Here is a 24,109-nt window from a genome sequence, read left to right on the forward strand (position 1 = left end):
AAATCGAAAAGTTATATGATAACAATATTTCAATGAATTTAATTGATGATGATAAATATATCTGGCCCCAAAATAGAGTGGTACAGTCATCGCGGGAAATATGGCGGTCAGTTCGAAAACCAAGGTTGTCGAAAACAGATAATTAGTCAGTGCAAAAACTTCGCATTGTTGAAAGACTGCTGCATATATATGTAATTTCATAAATGCTGAAGTCTAAGAGATACTACTGTATGCACTTGGAACTAAAGAGAACGTCTGTTTCTTCTGTGATACTGACGAAGTGTACTAGACCTAGAGATGATATTTTGGAGATTATAAAATCAAACAAAATTTTACTACTACCCCGGTATGGATGATTTGGTTCAAAAAGCGCAGATTTTCCGGGATATACTTATAGCTGCACGGGGACAGGGTGCTGCTGATTGGTCCATGGAGGATTTGGAGAGAGCTTATGGTTGGGCCGGGTACTTTGAACAGGTATGACAAATATGAAATAATGAATTTAGATCATGTTTGATAAGCCCTCTCACAGAGATCAGAACGCATACATGTGCGGTGACAGGGATTCTAGATATGTCAACAGGTAAAGGCCCTGAATAAGAAAGCAAAAACCCTCTGGATATTGTTTTGAAAATCAAGTAATGTTTGAGACAAGGACTGTTTTCTTTTTCGGGACTTTAACCTTTGACATATTTACCAAGAATTCACATTGCATGTTGCCACACATGCATTCTGACCTCTAGCTAGAGTGAAAGGCTTGTATAATGATAACGTTATAATCTATCAATAACGTTGTGAATTAAGCTGATTCAATCTGAATATAATCTGTTTCATTATAATCATACAGTTTCACAAATTGTCAAATATCAATTTGTTAAATTGTGTTAACTGACATCCAAACCAAATTTATTATACAACGACTCCAGTCGCGACGTCAGAACGCACGGCTTGTAATGATGTACAAGATAACCAACGGTCTGGTGGCCATTCCGCCTACTTGCCTCGTACCAGCACACATGAGTACCCATGCCAACCATTCACATAAGTACAGAACTCTACGATGCAGGTGTGATACTGCAAATTATGCCTACTTTGCCAGGACAATTCCCGACTGGAACAGCCTCTCCGCCCACATTGTCGACGACAGCCCCTCACTCACGGACACATTCAAGAACAGGTTGCTGTCATCTCACACCACGTAGTCCAGTCGCTGCGCCTCCTCCATCTGCGTGATATTCCTACCAGGAAGTTTGCAGATTATGAACTAGAACTTAATTAAAGAACTAGAAATATCAAGTAGGATGTAGTTGGAGTCCATGTAATATTGTGCAATTTTCTTCTCTTTCTACAGGCCTATGCCAGGATCAGATCCAAGCCTCAAATAGCAGACAGGCTTGACAGGCGGCTAAAAGTGCTAACCAGCACTGAAGCATCACCACTGGGGTACCAGCAGTTCTCTCTACAGCTTCTGGGAGAAGCGAAACAATTTGTGGATCAAGTATGTACAAATGTAGTTGTTGACTTATGACCATGCTTAAACATCAATTCATTGTTTTATTTTTAACTGCCAGGTTTGGAAAACTATTTTTGTCAAAGTTCTTCCTCTGTATTTATCTTTAATTAAACCTTGCGGTGACGAAATCCAACAGGGACAAATCTGGACAGGAACAGATCCTGAAATTATGATGAAATAGCACGGACATATTTTCCTTGTATGATATATTCTCCAGGCTTTGCTGCAGAACTCACATTTACCTCCTATGCTGTACTCTGTGGTTTTACAAAGATGTGTGCAGAACATGGGCAACAAGGCTCAACTCAGGAAGGTAACTTTTTACTTCATCATATACTGCTATTAGTAAACAATGTTGACTGATTAGAAGGCCCCATACATGTTGGTTATAACGATGCAACACATAGAATTGTTGTGAGCCGTGTGTGTTGTGTACATTGTATTTGAAATAGAACAACATGATAATGCAGGGCTCGAAATACGGGGTGCACGTGCACCCAGGTGCACCCAAAATTGGAGCTGTGCACCCAATTATTTTTTGTGGGTGCACAGGGTGCACCCAAATATTTTCTTGGGTTTATGTATGTAAAGATATCAAAGTATACTAGTATACATCATATTCTTGACATATAAGTGTTAGAAAGATAATAGAAATGTCTGTCATGGTACTTGTTTAAGATCTGATAGCATGTAACTAAGTTTTGTTATTAGGTTTTTGTGACATTCTACTTAAATTTAAGTGGTGCACCCAAAAACTTTTGGTGCACCCAATTTTTTAAGCTGGGTGCACCAGTGCACCTAATTCCAAAAATGAATTTCAAGCCCTGTAATGTCACAACTTTCTGAACACACCTTGTTTTTCAGAACACTGTGGCCCTCTCCCAGCTTCAGTCTGCAGTACAGCTTATTGGCCACATGAGGGAGCTGCTACACAGAAACCACAGTGACTTGTTCCATTCAGGTGTGTGCTGGTGTTATATCTTCAATTTACTCCACAAGGTACTGATTCTCCAAGTTTCAGAAGTCCTGTGGGCTGTTATGTACAAGTGATCTTATAACAGTTATATGTAATACTGTATCTTTTTTGATTTGGACACAAGGATCTGAAGTCAATAATTGCTGCCAAGTAGAGACAGATGCCTCACTTCTCCTCCAGTTCTTAGACCTGCACCTAGCCGGGAGTGCACCAACACAAAGGTACCTAGACTGGATACCACATGCGTACAATTTATACTATTAGGCCACAACCTTTTGATTTTTAGTGTTTTTTTCAAAGGTGCAGTAACAAGATGTAATTTAGATTTTATCTACTTTGATAATGTTTGTATTTTTGCTGAATTTTCTTTCAGATCAAAAGCAGCCATTGACAGAAAACTGCAGGAAATTGTTTTACAGCAACAAGGATGGGTAAGTAGGTGATTCAGGATAATTGTAGCCTTGAGGTCAGACTGTTTCCAGGGCCAACACAGGCCAAATCCACCATGCCACCAAGGAAAATCTACAACCCTACTAAACGATAGATACTTTTAGCCCAGTAAGATCCTACGAAACGATAGATACTATTGAGATCAGGCCGGGAGTCTGGCATCCAGGCTAGGATAATCGTAATGATTGTAACAAGTTTGATTTAGGTTTTTGAATACCAATGCATTAAGCACAATTGTACCTAATGAAAGGGACTGTTATATTGTTATGTGTAGGAGGCAGTCTTAACTGCACTAGTTCTGAACGTGGAAACACACGGAACACCTTCAGCTGGACCCAGTATAGATGGAGAGTCCAACCCTGTCTGCAGCTTCTTACTCCATTGGGTTTTACAAACAGAGCACAGCAGGTACATTTCTCATGTTGTCAATATTCTACCAGATTAAGTTAAAAACTAAAATTTACATTTTGAACAGTATTTTGAACAGCATGGAATCAATACACCTTTATAACTTGATACTTTTCATTGATATCAAACTTTAAATATTTCCTTCCATCTTTTGCTTAAGACATTTTAAAATTTATGTCTGGTCTGAGAAAAAACTCCATTTAGAAGTTGCCCTTTATTCATGTAGTGTTTTTGCAGGTTTATTTTCCAGGTGCAGAGTACACTACTGGTGAAGGTGGCCGCTGTCTACTTCAGTTTCTACAAGTCATATCTGGGATTTCTGGTGGAGTGGGGGAAGGACATGGTGGTGACAGGGCAGTCACAGCAGGGCCGAACATGGAGGTAGGGTTATCATCCCCCTAATGATCATACTGAGTACTGCAGCTTTTGTTCTTAAGGACTGAAAAACCTGAAGCAGCACATGGTTGAATAGACTAGTTCTTCCTGGTATATGTACAGGCCTTTGTTGAAAGTTTAACTTATTCATTACCTAAATTACATTTTTGTATGTTACTTTTCATTAACAGAATCTCGATTTTGTTTCAGACACAGGAAAGGGGCTGATCACTACTCGTTTGACGAGCTCCTGTCTCGCGTGTTAAGCCTGCTGGAAGGCCCAGCACACGTGGCAACAGCAACACTGAAGTCCATCCAGTCCCTCCCTGCCCCTGCAACCAGCCCCAGGAAACGTACCATCTGGGAGGAGATATTTCAAACACCTCAAGTCATTTCCATTATTCAAACAAAAAACTTGCAGGAATAATAAGGATGCCTTCTTGAACATGATAAAGTCTAAGCATCTCGATCAACAATCAGAAATATCCCATTAATATGACGCTACTTGTATTAATACTGTACTTTTTATAAAATTCAATTTTCATGTAACATGTATCTTATCATTAATCTATGTGAACTCCTTGTACAGAAAAAGGACACTACATGAAGGTACAAAATAAAAACTGCATTAAATTGAAGGTTTACTTTAGCATGTTTATTTCAACACGAGGTCATGAGTATTACAGAGAAAAAGATGGTAAGTTTTCATGGTAAATGAGTTTTTTTTCTTCTTCCCAGTATGTTTATGATGAATCTTTGGTAGAAGTAAAACAGTTTGACTACCAGTTACACAGTAACACCACAAGCACTGCTACTGTTCAGCTAACACTCTTGAATGATTTATTTGCAATTATAGTCTGGTATACAGTGGTTGATAATGTAGGGATGTTTTAACTTTAACAGGCTAGGGCAGCTGTGATACAATACAGTGCCTCCACCCTGGTTGGTTGAACCTCTTGAGGATAGAAGTACAAATTTACATGTGTAACGTTATAATGTCAGTACATGTACACCACAAATTTACCTGGTAAGTCCCAGGTTAAACCATATTAGTCACAGCCCCATGAGTGCAAACACACTATCCCATTATATTTATAGCTGTTCTTCTTTGCCTTTCAAGCTACAGTACAAGCATAGATGGAAAGATTGCAGATGAAGCCCCATCTAAAAGAACACTAAAGCTTGTGTAGTGTTTACCTGTTCCGATAGGCTATTGTTTCTTCAGTAGTTGCATGTATGCCTACCCTGTCAATTTTGACATTCAACAGTGACATCATAAACATGATCTACACAACACTTCCAAAAGACCACCAATCTATACAGTCAAAGTCTACAATAATAGTATCTTACATCACTCATTTACATAAATGTAAATCAGTTTAGTTGGTGGAAAAAAAAACAGCTACCCTCATTTTTTGGCAATTATTAGTTGACCCTAGGAATGACTACTACAAACACATTCCTGAAAATTTGTTCCAATCACTATTCCTTACTATGGAAGAACTACTGTTAATGTAAAATCTACAGCTACTTCAGGCAAACGCTAAACAAGGGATGTGGTCATTATATATCCAGGCCCTATTCAATCTGCCATATAGGTGGCTATGTTATAGTACAGGCATAGTTGGGCTACAGTAGAACTGTTGGGACATCCCTCAACTAAACATGTTTCTTTTTACAACATTGTTACTTTCTCTCAAATTAAAGAATACAATGGAAAACACTCGACTTCCTTAATCACCAGCCTACAAAATTCAACATGCAAACACAATTAATTATTTATTCATTTCTTAAATCACTACCTACTACCCCGGTAGTATAAGCAGCACAAGCCTTTTGTACATTCCTCATTTTTCTTCATCAAATATACAAAACTCAAGATAACCTTGTGTTTAGGCACTGTTTGTATAAACATTGAACCTGCAGTGAAACAAATAACAAAAACAACTTGACAACAAAGAGGAATGTCAACAAGTTTACTGACATTGGCTCTAAAAGTCCAATTTGATAGACACAAGAAGTGCAGAAGTATAAACAAAGTCTTTACAGTCAATGCTGGTATATTCAAGGAAATGTACAATGTAACACATAAGATTCGCATCTCTTGGTGTCATCTGTAAAGGGAAGGGGCATGATCTTATTACTCTGCTTTACGGACTGGTCGAGATGTTAGAAGCCACTTCTTCACAGATGACACCAGGAAATGCGCATGTTTCCGTAATGCACATCATTTGGGTCTGTTTAAAACATCAGACTGGCCGTTCTGCATGAAATCCCCCCTGCCCTGGGCAGTCTCACGTCCCTGATATTGTCTAAAGGCTGGACGGTCATCAGTCTTTCCTGACCCTACGCTTCCTGGCAGATGTTCTGGAAGGACACAAAAGACAACTTGTTAGCGATCAGACCATGACACCGACTTGAATATCTACACTAGCGAGACAGGAAGGATGGATGACATCCCAGATAGTGAGAGACACAAATGGCAAGAGTTACTTTTAAGATAGATTTGAAACCACAGTGAAATGCTTCCACTTAAATCAAGAAACTTCCTCACAAGTTGTTCATCAAGGCATGAAGGTTTCTAAAGTGCCTTATAAAACTTGTAGACATGGTCACGATGGTGTAACACAACCATGTAATCAAGACATTGTAGAGTTGTTTGTTTTGTAGTGCACATCAAAGAGACTTACCTTGGGGACCCTTCCTCCGCTAGAGCCTCAGGCTGAAAGGTAAAAAGGCGTAGTATCAGTAGCAGAAAAGAGCTGCAGTGACTTATTACACTCTTAGTCCTTCAGAAATAAGTTTATTTCAATTGCCTAAACCACAGGATCAAGACAATTCCATCTAAAATTGCTAGATTCATAGTTGTAAGTACATCCAGTAGATATGAAGAAAGACCCATACATTGTAGCACATGAATTATACTGGCTTACATCAAGGTACAATTTGCTAGCAATGAAGTTTTTTTTTAAACCACATGTTTTTAAAGAGTAAAAAAATGCTGACCATCTGCCATCTTCTTCAGGGCAATTACCAACCTGATGAAACTATTCATGGATCAGAACCGAACAGTTGGAAAACAATCTGAAAGATTGAACTATCTAGTCATATTCCTGACATGTATGTTGTTATCGTACCTGTTCTGTGGCTTCTAGGTCAGCTTTGCTTGGTTTCCTCTCCTCCTGGTCCTCCTCAGGTGCTTCCTCCTCCTCCTTCTCCTCAGCCTCCGGTACCTCCTCCTCCTCCCCAGCATCACCCTCAGCAGCATCTGCTTCAGCTCCATCCTTCTCTTGGTCCTCTTCAGCCTGAAGTGGGAGGTGAACAAATCAAAAGACTTGTATTGAAGTAGATTGATACTGTACTTTTATCTACAAGTTTTCAGCACTTTCCTCATCTAAAAAAGAAAACTGACCAGTAGTAATCGCCCATTTCATTCATTAATCCATCCAAACAACCATTTTTCCCATCCATCCATTTCCTATCCCAATCGACTAGTGGCCCACCAATAACTCTCCAAGACAGAACAACATTTGTTACCTTACAAAACAAATTGATACTAGTATTCAAGCTGTCATATCAAGCAAGTCATAAAACCTACCATAGCATCTCCTTGCCCCACCTCGGCTGGCTTAGCGTTCAGGTCAGCCTTCTTCTTCTTGGGACGCATGTCGTCTGGAGTGATGGCGTCTGTCTTCTTTGGGTGAGCAGACTTCTTCTTGGGTAACTAGAAGGGAAAAAGGAAGGACGTGCATGTGTTAAAAATTTTGCTGCTCTAGGTGTTTGAATAGGGATAATTTGAATTTTACTTAGATTATATCATTCAGTCTGAACTAACTACCTATGGCAAGCTGGTTACAGCTCCTCCAAAGGATACATGCAACACAAACAGAATATGCCTAATAGGACGCCAGGGCTGTCTCCAGCTTAATCTTTTTTAAACCCACTCATTGTTTGGGAGCCAAAGTTGTTGATTTTCCTGGTTTAATATGTCATCTTATGAAAGTACATTTCCAACAGTTTCATGTCATTTTTGGGATGGATACGGCAAATTTTATTTTCTATCCAAACAGCAAATCTTTGTCCTGGGACGGAAGGACAGGTCCTGGAGACAGCCCTGCTCTGGGCTCACCCTGCATGCTAACAGGTAAACATGTTCCTATCTTCTCACCGTGGCTGGGCAGCAGAAGTGGATGAACAGGATGACAGGGATGATGACCACCATGATGTACACCACCCACAGCCACGGGCGCTCGTACGCAGCAAACACTATAGACTCGATGAACGACTTCTGCAGGAAAACAACAACAGAAATTCAACAACAAACATCACTCATTTACTTTCATGGATTCGAGTAGTCACTCAAACATTAACTACGCAACTGGCATCAGTTTGTCAGCAAGCAACTTTCTTTTGCGTCTTTGCATTAAAGTCGCTTCCTTATTGAACCTGACCCATCACACTGAACAACGGTGGCATTTTGTAAAAATAGTATGTATGAGAAAAGTCAGCTTACTGCAGCCTTCTCCCTGGCTTCTTCATGGCTCTTGAGCTTCCAGCTGGCCTTTGCCCACTCGTCAGCTACGGTCTTCTCATTGGTGATGATGAAGTTGTCAAACAGAACGTCCTCTGTCATCGCCCACAGTTCCAGGCCTACTGCAGCCTGGGTAAAAACACCAGAAAATCTCTCACCACTGTTTTCAAGATCTCTCATAAGTGTTTCTCTACTATGTCTTTCTTCAGGAAGAAATTGGTAAACACACTTTTTTAAACTGTGTAGTATTAAAAGCAAGGCATTAACAAGACAAACATACAACACTTATTCCATTTTGTAGAATAACACATGTACATCTAAAAGAGACTACAGCTAAGCTAACAAATCAACATCAAGAATGACTTACAATAGGAGTCATTGCATAGGGGCTGAGGTCCTCAAAGTAGTCAGGGTTGGGAATCGTCCTGGGCTTCCAGATACCCTGTGGAGAAAAGGGCAAATGCTTACAACACATACATGTCTGTATACAGTATAATATTTCAACAATGGAAGTGAGGAGTGAAACGTTCTGTTTTCCTAAAAGACCATTACTTCAGACTGTACCTTGTAGTTGGGGTTGGCAATCATGGGTGCCTTCCACTTCCCCTTGTACTCTGGGTTGTCAATCATGGGAGGGGACCACTCCCCACACCCAGGGGCTGCCTCACACCTGGGATTCTCTGTGTGGGGAAAACAAATTCTTCAGTTCTATCTCCTTGTATCTTAAGATGGAACATAATACACACGAGAGTGAATGAAAACATCTATCAATACAGTTAAGAACAACCTGGGCCAAACAACTTGAAGTGGCTGAATATTGATTGTAAGATGACTACTGTATGAAGCATATATGCAGTAACATGCCTCTTATAAGAGTAATCAGCTAAACTGTTACTTTTCCAAAGCTTTGGCCCCGCCTGCCAAGTGCAGTATGCAAGACAGGCAGGAATTTGACACCTTGGACAAGTCCATGAACAAGTGACAAGAACATTACACTGTCTCCAAGCATTGTAGATTTCACTTAGACTGTCAGAGATACATGTACATTGAAGTAAATATGCATACTTCATATTGTCAGAAGTCAGCTCTTTATACAAGTAAGAAAAACTATAACGTGAAAACATCATGAGCTTTATAATAGGATGTGTAGATTACAGGGAAACCTACCTATCTGAGGAGCCTCCCATTCACCGTCCATTTCATCATCCCTATAAAGCAAATAAACAAATGTGTATATATACATCACATCACATAAATCTCCACAGTAAAGTCACGGGATGAGGCTTGCCAAGCTAAAATCCTGAAACAATGACTCTAAAACATTTATCTTATTTCTTTTAACAGTGAACTGTTTTGTTTTTTTACAAAAGTTGTATCCCAAGTTCTGAAGAGCGTAAGACACAGTCACGCAGACGTCTAATCTCCGAGGTCTTGGGAGGATGCTGTACCAAAGTCTTGGGTCCCTCAGACACAGACAGACAGAGGGGCAGGGACTCTGGATCATTCACAGCAAAACAGTCTATACCTCAACCAAACTGCTGACATTTGAGAGAATACTAATTTAAAATACGATACTACTCTAAAAACAGTATCTGTGGAATCATTTATGATATTGATATTAAGAATTTTGATCTATTTAAACACTTCTTGCCATTTATTCATCTTTTTTGCACAAGTACATTGCATGTCTCTTTCACATATATCATTTTTACACTTAAGCAAACAAAACAGATCCCAAAAAAACATAAGGGAAACTGTATAAAATACAAGTACATGTATCTTCATTGTCTCTATACAAAAGATGGTAAGGCTTAATGTATGATCTCTATGAACACTTACCAGTCTTCTGGTTTGACAGCATTGGGATCAGGAACAAACTCTTCCTCATCATCCAGCCAACCATCAGGCTTGGTAGCATCTGGGTCCACAATCTTCCTTGGTGCATCCTCATTCCTGGAATCACCCATCAATACTTCTGTCATTCTCAACAACAGACAATGATGCAGTATACAGTGGAGAAATACAGAATTCTCAGTCTGAAGATGGTTTTACTCAAGGAAAAAGATAACTTAAAGATGAAGAAGCAATTTATGACAAATCTCTAAGCCCCAAGAGTTGGACCAGATGAATTGTAAAAAAAATATTAGTATATCAATGCAGGCACAACTAGATAGTTTGTTTCCCCCCACACAGGAAAAACAAAACCGTGAGTTCTATCTTCTTGTATCTTAAGGTGCAACATAATTGATACAGTTAACAACCTGAGTCAAACAACTTGTAGTGGCTAAATACTGATTGTTTGTTTGTAAGATGACTACTTTATGAAGCATATATGCAGTAACATGCCTCTTATAAGAGTAGTCAGCTACAGTATCTGTTACTTTTCCAAAGCTTTGGCCCCGCCTGCCAAGTGCAGTATGCAAGACAGACAGGAATTTGACACCTTGGACAGGTCAACATGTACTTATTCTTCATATAGTGGAAACTAGCCCTGGATTTTCCTGACATTTAACCTTGACTTACCAGTCTTCAGGCTTGGTGGCATCAGGGTCTGGGATCCTGCAGGCAAAACAGTGCATAGGTCAACAAGGTACATTCTGGTATACATAAAACATTATAAATGTTCCAGAACCATATCACACTCACTTAGCTTAGAGAATATCCATATTTACCATTACATAATAACAAAACAATGAGGCATCACAGTCAAAGAATGTTGTATTACAGTACAGGTTTACAAAGAAAAGGAAGATCTCCTCCCCTAAGGGGTAGCCAAAATGTCTATATGTAAATGTAAGCCAAGCTCACTTTTCTCTCTCGTCCCAGTCCTCTGGTTTACTGTCATCAGGGTCCTCAATCTCCTGTGGTGGATTCACTGGAGGACTGCAGATAGGAAACAACATTGTACTTTTATTCACTTTCTACACATAGAAGAAACTCCAACCTATAGCCAAACCCTAAAGAAAATATATACAAACAAATCTGCCAACTCGCCTTGACATTTGTAGCCAATCAGCAGAGAGCAGCTCTGTCTTCAAATCATGGTAACCAATCAGAACAAAAAAGCTTTGCATTGACAGACATAAAACAACAACATAATAGTACCACACCTGACATCATGTAGCAGATTTCCAGAGTTCACCAGAGTCTGGTCCACAAACACCTCAAAACTGTTGTCTGGGTTCACAACTGGGAGGGAAGGGTAACAGTCAGTATCACTATATTATTGCCATAGAAAAACTTTCAATTTCAAATGTCCATAACCACAACTACTTTTAACATAAATAAGGGCTCTAAAAACACATATAACTAGAGTTCCACGAACACATACCTTTGCCAAATAAACCAGGTTTGTTATGTAGAATGATGTCTGTACACATAAATGTGTTACTCATTACATTTTATTTTATATGCCCGGAGTTGGTTCATAACATTTCGCCATTGCTTGTACAAATTAGATCCCTATTTACATGATGATATCAAATTGTATCAAGCATCACTTAAGCTATCAGCATACCAAAAATCATGATGACCCTTTCATCCCTTCTTGACTTATTCTCTTTCAAAGTAGGAAACTAAACCGGCTCCTGCAGTTCAAGAAAAGACCTTACCGGACCCAAACATACACCTCTTACTCTCTGCCATCTTTCTCAGTTCCATATGTGTCAAGTTTGAAAGTCCTATCACGGAATGCAGTGGATTTATCAACTTTCCGCATTAATTATGCAAATTTAATTTATATAATTAGCATCTCATTATGTAAGTTTTTACTTAGGATATCTACATACCAAAAATCATGACGATCCGTCAACATGTTCATATTTTGCCATTAATTATGCAAATGAGATCATCATCTGCATAATTAATATGTATAGATATTTCTTTCTTTCTCAGCTACAAGTGTGACAAGTTTGAAAGACCTATAAAGGAATGCAGTGGATTTACAAACTTTCCTAATTAATTATGCAAATTAGCTGTCAATTTGCATAATTAGAATTCCATCATGTAAGTCTTTCCTTTGGCTATCTACATACCAAAAATCATGACGATCCGTCAACACGTTTATATTTTCTCATTAATTATGCAAATGAGGTCATCATTTGCATAATTAATATGCATTGATATTTCTCTCTTTCTCATCTATATATGTGACAAGTTTGAAAGTCCTATCATGAAATGCAGTGGTTTTATAAACTTTCCTCATTAATTATGCAAATAAGTTACTGATTTGCATAATTAGTATTTCATAATGTACATTGTTACTTGGGCTATCTACAAACCAAAAATCGTGACGATCCATCAACACGTTCTCGAGTTATTCTCGTCCAAAGTTTGGAAGGAAATCGGCGACTGCAGTTCCAAACAAGCCGCTAGGGGGTCCAAACCTAACATACTTACTCTCTGCCCCAAGGGCTACCTACCACTCAAAAATCATAACCACAGCATGTCCAGAACACGAGATATCAAAAATTGAGGTTCTGCTGCAGTACCTTAGCAAGCCGCTAGGGGGCCCATTATCGAACTTGACCTTCATTTTCCCGACCCCTATCCACCTACCAAATATCATCGGGATCCATCCAAGGCTTCTCGAGTTATGCTGTTAACACACACACACACACACACACACAGACAGATACACAGACCCACAAGCCTAAAACATAACCTTAGCCATTCTGGCAAAGGTAACAAAAAAGCAAAACTTTTCAAACATATGAATGGACTGCATGTACAAATGTGTGTATAATGTATGTGATATTGTATAGTACTGGCTGGTCAAGATAATAAACAGCATTCAGGAACAACAAAAATGGACTCTGTGGTATTCATAAGTGCCTTGGCTTTGCTCAATTGCATGCAATTAATACATTGAACAATACCAGGTTGTGAAAGTAGAGGTAAGTCAACTGCCCCACGCATTCACTAGATCTTCTCCAGAATAATCTTAAAACCTTACTCAGCGTGAAGAGATGAGTCTGTTTGTCTGTGAAGGCATTGATCAGGTCCATGGTGGGTTTCTTGGCATGTTTCTCCTCGTATGAACCATTGTTGGGGTTCTTGTGCCTGAAGATGAAGTGTAGCTGTGGAGGGGAGAGATCATTGTTATTGTGGGGAGGGAGGGGACATCTCCACAATTTAGTTTACTCAGAACCAGAATTAGCTGGAAAATTTACATTATATTTATAGCTATTCTTCTGGTGGTCCATCAACATAAATGACTGCACAAAACAACATGACACAGGAAAACATCAAACACAGAATATATGTGACGGAAAAGTTTTACCTTTGTCTCAACTCCACACTTGTCAGGCCCAAACATGATGGTATAACCCGTCTTGTCCTGGAAGTTTTTCTATCGTGTGGAATAAAAAAAAGGACCAATATTCACTACAAATGTTTGTCTAAGACTGTTATTCTTACATTTGGGAGCAACAAGATATGATAATGATTCTTAAGTTACATCCCTATCCTCCATAGCCTTGGGCAGATCTTCCACTGAACAGCAAGCATACAACAATATCAACAGTCCATGTAGATTTTTGTCCATCAAACCAATGAGAGAAGAGTGCTCACCAAGTCCAGACCAGGCACATCTGACAGCAGCTTGATATAAGCCCCTCCACACTCCATGCCTTTCTGGAAACGTACCTCATATCTGGAAATAGTACAGCAAGACTTTATAGGAAACATTACAACATCAATTTCATAACTAACTTGTTTTCTTATTTCTTTGCACAAAAGGACTAAAAGTAATGCTGCACATTAGAAGTAATACCTAATGTCATTATAATGCAAGGTGGTCTATAATGCTAAAAAAAACTTAAGTTCCATTCATTGCAGTCCAATGAAAACATTACTTACTGCACTACTAAAGGCTTGCCATCAAACTTGAACGGCTTGTCTAGTTTGGCAGCAACGGCATGATGCTTGGCACGGGACTGGAAAAAAGACAGAAAAAAATTTTCTATTGATGTATTTGAACACCTTGCAACTGAACGATACATAAATATGCATTTCAGCATTCTGTTACTTACATGCACTTAAATATCCTGACAAATGTGACAATAGATTACATAACAAACTAATCTTGTAAGAGATTGCATGTCTGTCATCTTAGTAAACTTTCTCCCAAATGTTTCCTAACCAGACCATCTACTGCAATTCTTAATTTGTTAAAGATACCTTCTCTTACTAGTCTAAGCGATTTACACTAGTTAATTGCTAAAATGTCATCACAGCTAATAGATTACATTGTAATTGATCATTAACATTTGAGACAGTGATGTTTGTTCCCACCGCTAAAACTGAATGCCATGTTCTCTCCCCCCAACCCCCCCCCCCCCCCAAACACACACACACAGAACAATTCAAGGATTTACAGTACTATAACTACTTCTACACACAAACTTGCAGGATCCTACCTTCAGCACCAGTCCGAGGTCCCCACTCATGGCCTGTTCCTCTGGTTCCTCCACTGCCCACTTCCCATCATACTTGGCAATATCCTCAGCCACACCTTCCTTCTTAGCTTCAGACAGGACCCATCTGGAAAAACAGACAAAAACATTAACACTTAATGTGACCTATAGGTATAGAAAGAAATGTAGACATGAAACACTAAGGTACATGATAACTGTTGTTAACGTTCTATTTGTATACTTGTGATTTGTATAGAAACATACTTTTGTTTGAAGGATTCTTCGCTGATAAAATGGTCAGTGAAGAACGTTTCTCCAGTAGCGGTGGGCGGGGTGTACAGGGGCTTCACTTCTTCTTGTTCTGCTTCTTCTGTTCCTTCTTCAACCTCAACTGTCTCCTGCAGGGAACACAATTCGTCCACTTAGACATGACTTTAAGTTTAGCAATATTCTCCAGAAACTTTTCTATATACATATGTTAAAGCCTTACACATTTTGTATATCCTTTTACAGAGCTGCATTTTCATTCACTTCTCATTACAGGCTTCATCTTTAGTTCTAAGATGATACTTGGATATCTTATTAATTCCATTTGGTACTAATTCATCATAATCTATGAAGCCAATATCTTAATGGCATGACAGCAATTTCAATATTATTGTAAATCTAAATCCGTAATATAGCTGAATTTCAGGCTATTCAAGCATCTATCAGAGCCTTTACAATTACTAGAATTAATCCATGCCCTATTCTAAAATGGACAATAAAATCTAAACTTGTGCTGGTAAAAGTGATATACAAACATTTACCTCATCCTGGGCATGAGCAGACCAACCCAGCTGTAGCAGCAGCAGAACCACCAATGACAATCTCAGCAGCATCTTGTCTGATCCTGAAACAAAAAACAGGACACAAACCAATGTTTTCACTGAGGCACACAAACTGCATGTATTATTTACCACACAGCTTGCTCAAAGCTGGTGGTGTTCTTTGATTTTTTGAGTTTGTCTGGTACAATCACTTAACATTCCATAGTCTGTGAATGTTGAGAGTGATGCATTTTCATGTAACAGAAAAATAAAAGGATTGGAGTATCAAGACTTGAACTACTCTAATGTGCCATGACAAGAATCTTAGCTATAGGGACTGTGCGATATTTATCAGGGGGGGAGGGCTGGTGCGTTAGGGGGGGAGGGCCATGTTACTTTTTTTTTAGGTGGGGGGAGGGCCATGTTAATTTTTTTTTAGATAGGGGGGAGGGCCATGTTAATTTTTTTGAAAGAATTGTTTATACTCTTTTTGTTTTGATATCTTGACATGGCCCTAAAACTGATAAAATAAGCCTTCTGAATAGCCTAAAATGCAAGAGCTTCCGGGAGGCTTTGGCCCCCTAGGCCCCCCAAAGTGGCGCTGCCCTGGACCAGTGTTCCCGCCAGGCATACGTCATTCCGTCTACGGACTTATTTTTTTCTGGAAAGATGCACTCGGCTCGGCTGAGTTTCCCAAAATATTTAAGTATAAGTAACAAAAGCGGTGCACGGTAAATATGTGAAGAATCCAAAACTATACACTTTATCTTTTATTTAAAACATTTCTTTTGTTTCAAAAAGACAAAATTTGCGGCAGAAAAAGGGGCCGCAATATTGTTGTCAAGTGTCGATCGAGTCGGCTGTGCACTGGCATTGGCGTCCGTAGCACATGGCGCGGCACGCCCCCCTCCCCAGACGGACTGTCGATCGCAGCGCCCAGCATGTCTTTTCTGGCTACTCTTTCAAGACTACACCGGCACTGATCACTGCCAAAGATGCAGCAGATCGCCCTCCTTCGTATAATGTATAACGTTCTTGGTCTACTCTACTCTATGTAAAAAGAAATCCAGCGGTGAGCCAAAGATTTCACGCCGAAAACGGGGTTACCTGAGGTCGCACGAAACAAACGCACGCTCGTGGAAAATGACGGCGCGGCCTTGTAAAACCCGACCGATTCGATAAATTTGAGTAAAATCATCGGGCAAAATAATAAAAAAAAAACACAAGGTGTGATGGCGCCGTTTATTCTATCCTCTGGAAAAACTACTAGCATTTGATGCGGGAGGGCGCAACATCGATCGCACGAGGTAGGCATTCTTTTAATATTCAATGCCGGAAAAAAATTGGCAGGGTTTTTCCATGGGCTGACGAACTCACTGGCTAGAGCCCTGTTTGGAAGCATCAAAACCCCAAAATTTTCATATAGACATGACTGGACAAATAATACCCGGGCCAGATCACGGACTGCTGATTCCCCGAGCTTATAGTTATAACGTATTTTGGGGGAGAGGGCGGACGTCGATAACTGAAAAACGGGAGTAAAAAAGGCAACCGGCATCCAATCTCAAGGGCATAATTTTCCTCCCAAATTGCAGGAAATTCTGTTTTAGAGGGTTTGAAAATCCAAATTTTCCCGGGGGAGCATGCCCCCCGGACCCCTGCCCCGACGCTGTGAAAAAATCCTGGCGAGAACACTGGCGCCCTTGTGCCCTGACGTCTATATTAAGATTATTTTATCGGTTGTTTTTCTACCTGTTTAATTATGCCTGTCGGGGGGAGGGTCATGTTGATTTTTTTTAGGTGGAGGGGGAGGGTCACGTTAAATTTTTTTGAGATGGGGGGGAGGGCCATCAAAAAATTTTTTGATCCGACTTCCAATGCACCAGCCCTCCCCCCCCCCCCCGATAAATATCGTACGGTCCCTATATGAATTTAAAAATTAGCATGATGGGCTATACTCTAATTGTATGTTAATCTATGATCCCTTCACTGAACAGCCCTTTTCCCACGGGATCAGTACTGACAGGTGTACACATGAATTTTCCATGCAGTATAATTTCTATGTAATTATTCACAAGCCCCTATTCAGGCCAACTCACACAAGCCTAGGTACACAATGCCATTTATTTCCCAATAATATCAATAGTTACCAGAACAACCCCATGGTTGGTAACCCCAGAACAACTATGCAATAGATTATGCAATAATCATAAAATTTTCAGTACCTGGTACCAACCATAAGACCTTGCCATTTGTGTATTGTTTTATACTGAAATGGAGATGACTGGCTGATAATATACATTCATATCCCACAGGAATGGGTTATAAATATCTCATCTTCAGTTGCTAGCAGTACCAATGTACTGTCTGGGATAGATCTACAATATCACCAACAAATTCTTTTTATCTGCAATATTCTTGCATTTTGCAATATACTATTGCTGGTATATATATTTTTTGTTTGGAAAACACAAATTGGCCATGGATAAAATGTTTCTTTAGCAGGGTTGGACAAGTTTTCTCAAATTCACATTGTCCTATCGGGAAAGCACATGAAAATTTTACTTGCCCAAACCAATTTTTCACTTGCCAAAAATTCAAATGTCACTTTTATATTCATTTTCAGACACAGCAATGTAATTCTCTTTATTGCCACTATATTCTATGTTGACCATTGCTTGATGTCATGACTGCAAAAAGTAACAAGTATATCAAAATCTCACTCAATGGAAAAATCTTACCCAATCAGCACTGTATTTCACTTTACTAAAATAGAGACAATAGGGCTAGTGGGCTTGTTCAACCCTGCTTTAGGGCAAATTACATGTATAATAACAATTAAGGGTAACAGACATGACATTTTCTCACAGCTGTCACAAAGATTATTCCAATAACATGTGCTTGGGTTTTTTGGTTGAATCACAATGAGATCTTGGTAGTCTATGTACATACAGGTATATGTATCAATCAATACATAGTTGAGACAGTGATGTTTGTTCCACCGCTAAAACTGAATGCCATGTACTCATCAATCAATGTCATAGTGATATGGAACAAAGAATCACTCATTTGGGGCCTTGTGTACAGAGTATTTGTCTCATTTGCACACATGCAGTCTGCAAATGCGCATATATCAATACCCGGTCTGTATATAAAAGGACATTGAAAATAGAACATTTTTATGGTAGGCCTCTGAAGGCTATCATCTATAATGTCTTTACTTTATCCATCCACTTCTAATAACAGATAAACAGAAGAATCCAGCTTTGCAGAAGAGGATGTTATTACATCTTATCTATGAATATCCTGTGAGATATCACTGTCCTACACATGCCTGTTCCTATCCAAAGTCTCAGGAGCCCTGCTGTATCAGTGGTGCCACATTTCAGACATGCATGGCTCACAAGAAAAAGGAAGCTTTTTTTAGTGTAACAAGCAGACGTTGCTTTGTCCAAACTGAACAACTATCATTACAAAACGATGTTTGTTCTTGATCAGTCGGTACTTTGGTGAACACAGTTTCAGGGAGTAAATATATCATTAGTCAGATTACTATCTGATAGAAGTTTTACTTATATGCATAGTCCTCTGCTTTTATTGTATCTTCTTATTGGATTTATACTTACTAAGTGGTATGCCAAAGAACAAAAGGCAAATAAATGGGTGTGGTTTGATTTACACCAAGGAGCTTTTGTTTACACAGAAGGGTTGCAAAAAGGTATAAACATTTGCATTTGCCAAGATTCAACCTGAACTCCACTTTGTTTAACAATGGTCAAACTCAAACTCCAGTAAATGCATTGATCACTGGAAATGTGAGGATGTTACTTTGATTGAATGGCTTACTCAAACCTGAAATTTCAACCCATGAACTGATAGAAGGTACTAGTAGAAAAGAAGGTGCGCATACTAGCAGTTACACATACAAAATTCTCAACTGAGAATTTCTGATGAATGTCAATTGCTTACATACACAATTAAGAGACGTGTAAACTCTTTTCCCAACCACATCACAACCACACACCACCCTTTACACAGAAATATGGAACATTTGTGATTATTGTAAAACACACCGGTACCTGGTACAAGTGTACACTGACTTGATCAAATGCTTAGCTGTTTGTACTGCCTTTCCAAACAGGAGAAATTTAATCCAGACAACAGAGCACTGTTTAGCCAACAGATTTAAGTACATGCCATGCTATTGTTACCTCTTCAGTTAAAACAGAGACAGCCCTTGAATGACTTGATCCTGATTGTTCTTTTATGCTTCAGATCTTTTGCCTAATCTGTTTTTTTCTCTCCTACAAGTCTCTGTAAAATATACCGTTTAAAATTAACAAAACTAGAATCTTTCTTTCTTTATTTATTTATTTATTGGTTTGGCTGCACCGAACAGACAGCCAGGGCTGCCCAACTAGCCTATGGCTATTACAAAGGGCTAGCCCTGCTGACAAACACATAAACAATACAAATTAAAAAAAAGAACATTTGTATGTACATGGTGTAGGATAACTTACATATCATCTAAAGTGGAGTATATAACATCATATCATCGACAACAATATTTGCAATGAGAGGTCAGGGTCTGTATATACACGTGTATGACTAATTTACCATACTTTCTTTCTTTCTTTCGTTTTTGAGGCTACCAACTTCAATTTGCTGAAGACAATTTGGAATCCTTTGTTTCATAATATACAAATCATAATAAAATAAATCTATGTGAACCTGACGCAAATTAATTTCAACCCAGAAAATTTCAATACCGGTAATACTACCAATAAGTTAATGGAAAATTTTATGATGATTAGATATTGTAGTAAATTCTGGATAAAATGGGGAGGTGTTTCTGAGCAAAATTTCAACAAATATTTTTTCCATAAATTAAGATGCAATTTTTCTCCTGCAACACTGAATTTACATTCTTATGATTCTAATGGAAATTCACGTTCTGTTGTGCATAATCATTTCTAATACTGGCATCAACTGTACACTAAAATAGCTGCACTAAAACCAATATCTCCTAAAAAAAATTACCTCCCCCCTCCCCATGGTCATGACAATGCATACTGATATCATCAGCACATGTGGGGAGGCCGTCAATGGGGAGGGGCCACAACCCACATGTGAAAAACGCTACGCCTCCCCTTTTCCAACACGTTCCGAAAGCATACCTTGTCACTCGAAGACTCTGGCGTTTCCCGACCCGCTAACGAACGACACGTTGTGAACAAAATATTCAAGAATAGGGATTTGAGTCGTAATATCGGCACTAAAATAACCAGGAAGAGAAACTCACCTTTCCCCGGCATGGCCCAGAACGTGGAACGATCTGACTGGCTGATAGACGATTGGACTATCTCACCACCAAATTATGGTGTACTTTTGATGTTTTTTCCATTATCCAATCAAAATTTGATATATTATGAACTAGGATGACAATTTTTTACTAAAATATATTAATTATTTCAATAATATTACTATAAGTATGCAGTAAACTGTTATAAAAGTATAACATAAAATATTGCCCCTACCCCTCTACGGCATATGGTATAAGCTAAGGTGTGTTATACAAAGACGTTTCTGGTTGGTCTATATGGAAGGACACCACAGAAAATAGCCAATGACTAATCATGACGCTTGCATGGAACCATCTAGAACATAATAGAATACGTAACACATGGGGCCGTATCACTATGCAACAAGAAATATTCCTGCGATACATCTGCATTTTTTTTTCTACATTTCCTTACGTATCTCCACAAAATTGAGAAATAATGTAGAGCTGACATTTTCTTATATTTTTAGAGTTCATACTTCAAATTCTTACAAAGAACTGAAGCATGAATAGAATAGATAGTATTTTCTATGTACTATTTTCTTGCACTGCACCAGGATATATGAGTAAAAGGTCTTGAGTATAAAGTACGGGAAATTTGTTGTTCAGCATTTGTTCCTGAAAACAGTTTTGAAGCAGTTTTGTCGTTTGTTTCCTGCTCGTTCATTAGAAGGTAAGTCAGATAAAAACGGATGATTTAGTGAAATGTATTTCGAATGTGTTTTATACTGAGTGTTTGGTGATAATTTTGTAAGTTGGGGATCATTTTCTGTCATGAAAGTAGACAACAATCGACCTTCAAGCTTCCTGTCCGGTCGCCATCTTGAAATTTCATGTTGTGTAGTCCAGACAAAATGGATTTTACTCATGAAATAATCCTTATTTTAGATTTCTGTCAATTAAATGTTGGGGTATTTTCTTCGCTGATACATTTGAGTGGCAAAATGTCCTTTGTTGAAGGATCTATTTGACAATTTTCGTTCATTGAGGGTAGCGTCCCCACGCTGACAGTGACTTAGCAGAAATTGTAGTGTCGCAGTTCCTTTTTGAGCCCATTTTTGTCTCACGAAACCGTTTCAAGTTATACAGTCGTTAGATTGAACTAATTTTATGCTCTGCGTCAAAGTCCCTTGCCGTGCCAATCATTTTTTCGCAGATTTTGTGCACTTTAAGTGACGAGAGAGCGGCTGACGCAATACATGTTTTGTTGGCATTTTGTTTGTACAAGTGAAATGGACTTAGTTGGAACTTTGAAGGACGACTTTTTTTTACCAAAACCCGGATTTTACTGGCTAGAACAGGAAACAAATGATTTTTAAAGGGATTTTCTTTCCCATAGATTCCTACTTTATTCAGATCGGATCAACTTTACATATCCAGAAGTTTAACATTAGACAAAAACTGAATTTTAACCTTTTATGCCAGTGACATGTTTTGATGGATTGTTCTGTCCTCTTTCAGAGAAAGATGCAGATCTTTGTGAAGACACTCACAGGGAAGACCATCACCCTTGAGGTGGAGCCCTCTGACACCATTGAGAACGTCAAGGCTAAGATCCAGGACAAGGAGGGCATCCCACCCGATCAGCAGCGTCTCATCTTTGCCGGCAAGCAGTTGGAAGATGGCCGCACCCTGTCCGACTACAACATCCAGAAGGAATCCACCCTTCATCTTGTCCTGCGTCTGCGTGGTGGGATGCAGATCTTCGTGAAGACCCTCACCGGCAAAACCATCACCCTGGAGGTTGAGCCGTCTGACACCATTGAGAACGTCAAGGCCAAGATCCAAGACAAGGAAGGCATCCCCCCAGACCAGCAGCGTCTCATCTTCGCTGGGAAGCAGCTGGAAGATGGCCGTACCCTGTCCGACTACAACATCCAGAAGGAGAGCACCCTCCACTTGGTGCTGCGTCTGCGTGGTGGGATGCAGATCTTCGTGAAGACCCTGACAGGCAAGACCATCACCCTTGAGGTGGAGCCCTCTGACACCATTGAGAACGTCAAAGCCAAGATCCAAGACAAGGAGGGCATCCCCCCAGACCAGCAGCGTCTCATCTTTGCTGGAAAGCAGCTTGAAGATGGCCGCACCCTGTCCGACTACAACATCCAGAAGGAGTCTACCCTCCACTTGGTTCTGCGTCTGCGTGGTGGCATGCAGATCTTCGTGAAGACCCTCACCGGCAAGACCATCACTCTTGAGGTTGAGCCATCAGACACTATCGAGAATGTCAAAGCCAAGATCCAAGACAAGGAGGGCATCCCCCCAGACCAGCAGCGTCTCATCTTTGCTGGAAAGCAGCTTGAAGATGGCCGCACCCTGTCCGACTACAACATCCAAAAAGAATCCACCCTCCACTTGGTGCTGCGTCTGCGTGGTGGTATGCAGATCTTCGTGAAGACCCTGACAGGGAAGACCATCACCCTTGAAGTGGAACCATCAGACACCATTGAAAACGTCAAGGCCAAGATCCAAGACAAGGAGGGCATCCCCCCAGACCAGCAGCGTCTCATCTTTGCTGGCAAGCAGTTGGAAGATGGCCGCACCCTGTCCGACTACAACATCCAGAAGGAATCCACCCTCCACTTGGTTCTGCGTCTGCGTGGTGGAATGCAGATCTTCGTGAAGACCCTGACAGGGAAGACCATCACCCTTGAAGTGGAACCATCAGACACCATTGAAAACGTCAAGGCCAAGATCCAAGACAAGGAGGGCATCCCCCCAGACCAGCAGCGTCTCATCTTTGCTGGCAAGCAGTTGGAAGATGGCCGCACCCTGTCCGACTACAACATCCAGAAGGAATCCACCCTCCACTTGGTTCTGCGTCTGCGTGGTGGCATGCAGATCTTCGTGAAGACCCTGACAGGCAAGACCATCACTCTTGAGGTTGAGCCATCTGACACCATTGAAAACGTCAAGGCCAAGATCCAAGACAAGGAGGGCATTCCACCCGATCAGCAGCGTCTCATCTTCGCTGGCAAGCAGCTGGAAGATGGCCGCACCCTGTCTGACTACAACATCCAGAAGGAATCCACCCTTCATCTTGTGCTGCGTCTGCGTGGTGGACTCTAAGGAAACAATGCTATGGCTGAAACATTCCTCATAAAATGCATGTTCATCAGTGTTTAGCTTTAAAGCACTTAAAAAGTTGACAAAATTGAATTTATCTTGGAAAAGCTTTTTTTTTAAGCAAACACAGAATTGTCTTTCATGTAATTTTGTACTGTCCTTTGCACCATATTCCGTGTAGTGATGCCACTTGTTATCTTTAATAAAGAGCAATGAGCATTGGA

At 39.9% G+C, this 24,109-nt stretch overlaps 3 protein-coding genes across 4 annotated transcripts; 2 read left to right on the forward strand and 1 right to left on the reverse strand.

Moving 5' to 3' along the window:
• The first annotated feature begins 95 nt into the window (after window positions 1-95).
• Window positions 96-4,366, forward strand: LOC118419137. Its single transcript, XM_035825444.1, has 9 exons — window positions 96-477; window positions 1,352-1,498; window positions 1,731-1,826; window positions 2,378-2,474; window positions 2,614-2,710; window positions 2,863-2,920; window positions 3,214-3,347; window positions 3,585-3,728; window positions 3,933-4,366. The coding sequence occupies exons 1-9, from the start codon at window positions 349-351 to the stop codon at window positions 4,147-4,149; spliced, it is 1,119 nt and encodes a 372-aa protein (XP_035681337.1). The 5' UTR covers window positions 96-348; the 3' UTR covers window positions 4,150-4,366.
• LOC118419134 (calnexin-like) lies at window positions 4,363-20,933 on the reverse strand. 2 transcript variants are annotated; one of them, XM_035825441.1, is made up of 21 exons: window positions 20,781-20,933; window positions 15,479-15,561; window positions 14,934-15,067; window positions 14,673-14,796; window positions 14,113-14,189; window positions 13,825-13,906; window positions 13,535-13,603; window positions 13,208-13,331; window positions 11,364-11,442; window positions 11,062-11,136; window positions 10,777-10,812; window positions 10,093-10,206; window positions 9,421-9,461; window positions 8,818-8,933; window positions 8,621-8,695; window positions 8,236-8,382; window positions 7,891-8,010; window positions 7,321-7,446; window positions 6,860-7,027; window positions 6,413-6,444; window positions 4,363-6,089 (listed from the first exon to the last, which is right to left on the reverse strand). In XM_035825441.1, the coding sequence occupies exons 1-21, from the start codon at window positions 20,791-20,793 to the stop codon at window positions 6,053-6,055; spliced, it is 1,872 nt and encodes a 623-aa protein (XP_035681334.1). In that variant the 5' UTR covers window positions 20,794-20,933; the 3' UTR covers window positions 4,363-6,052. The 2 variants fall into 2 exon arrangements, with proteins under 2 accessions (XP_035681334.1, XP_035681335.1); XM_035825442.1 differs by having other exon boundaries at window positions 20,656-20,788.
• A 375-nt stretch (window positions 20,934-21,308) lies between these two features.
• On the forward strand, window positions 21,309-24,109 carry LOC118419135 (polyubiquitin-C). The gene is made up of 2 exons (XM_035825443.1): window positions 21,309-21,492; window positions 22,281-24,109. Exon 2 carries the CDS (start codon window positions 22,287-22,289, stop codon window positions 23,886-23,888), a length of 1,602 nt encoding a protein of 533 aa, XP_035681336.1. The 5' UTR covers window positions 21,309-21,492; window positions 22,281-22,286; the 3' UTR covers window positions 23,889-24,109.

The sequence above is a fragment of the Branchiostoma floridae genome, chromosome 7, assembly GCF_000003815.2.
Source record: "Branchiostoma floridae strain S238N-H82 chromosome 7, Bfl_VNyyK, whole genome shotgun sequence".
Lineage (NCBI taxonomy): Eukaryota > Metazoa > Chordata > Leptocardii > Amphioxiformes > Branchiostomatidae > Branchiostoma > Branchiostoma floridae.

Bases quoted from the DNA above. Each gene is read 5' to 3' on its own strand.
- LOC118419134 (XM_035825441.1), bottom strand. The intron at 8,383-8,620 runs GTAAGTCATTCT...GTTTTTACCCAG, and splicing joins CCTATGCAATGACTCCTATT to GCTGCAGTAGGCCTGGAACT. The intron at 8,011-8,235 runs GTAAGCTGACTT...GTTTTCCTGCAG, and splicing joins AAGCCAGGGAGAAGGCTGCA to AAGTCGTTCATCGAGTCTAT.
- LOC118419135 (XM_035825443.1), top strand. From the start codon at position 22,287: ATGCAGATCTTTGTGAAGACACTCACAGGGAAGACCATCACCCTTGAG.
- LOC118419137 (XM_035825444.1), top strand. From the start codon at position 349: ATGGATGATTTGGTTCAAAAAGCGCAGATTTTCCGGGATATACTTATA. The intron at 1,827-2,377 runs GTAACTTTTTAC...CTTGTTTTTCAG, and splicing joins ACAAGGCTCAACTCAGGAAG to AACACTGTGGCCCTCTCCCA. The intron at 2,711-2,862 runs GTACCTAGACTG...ATTTTCTTTCAG, and splicing joins GGGAGTGCACCAACACAAAG to ATCAAAAGCAGCCATTGACA.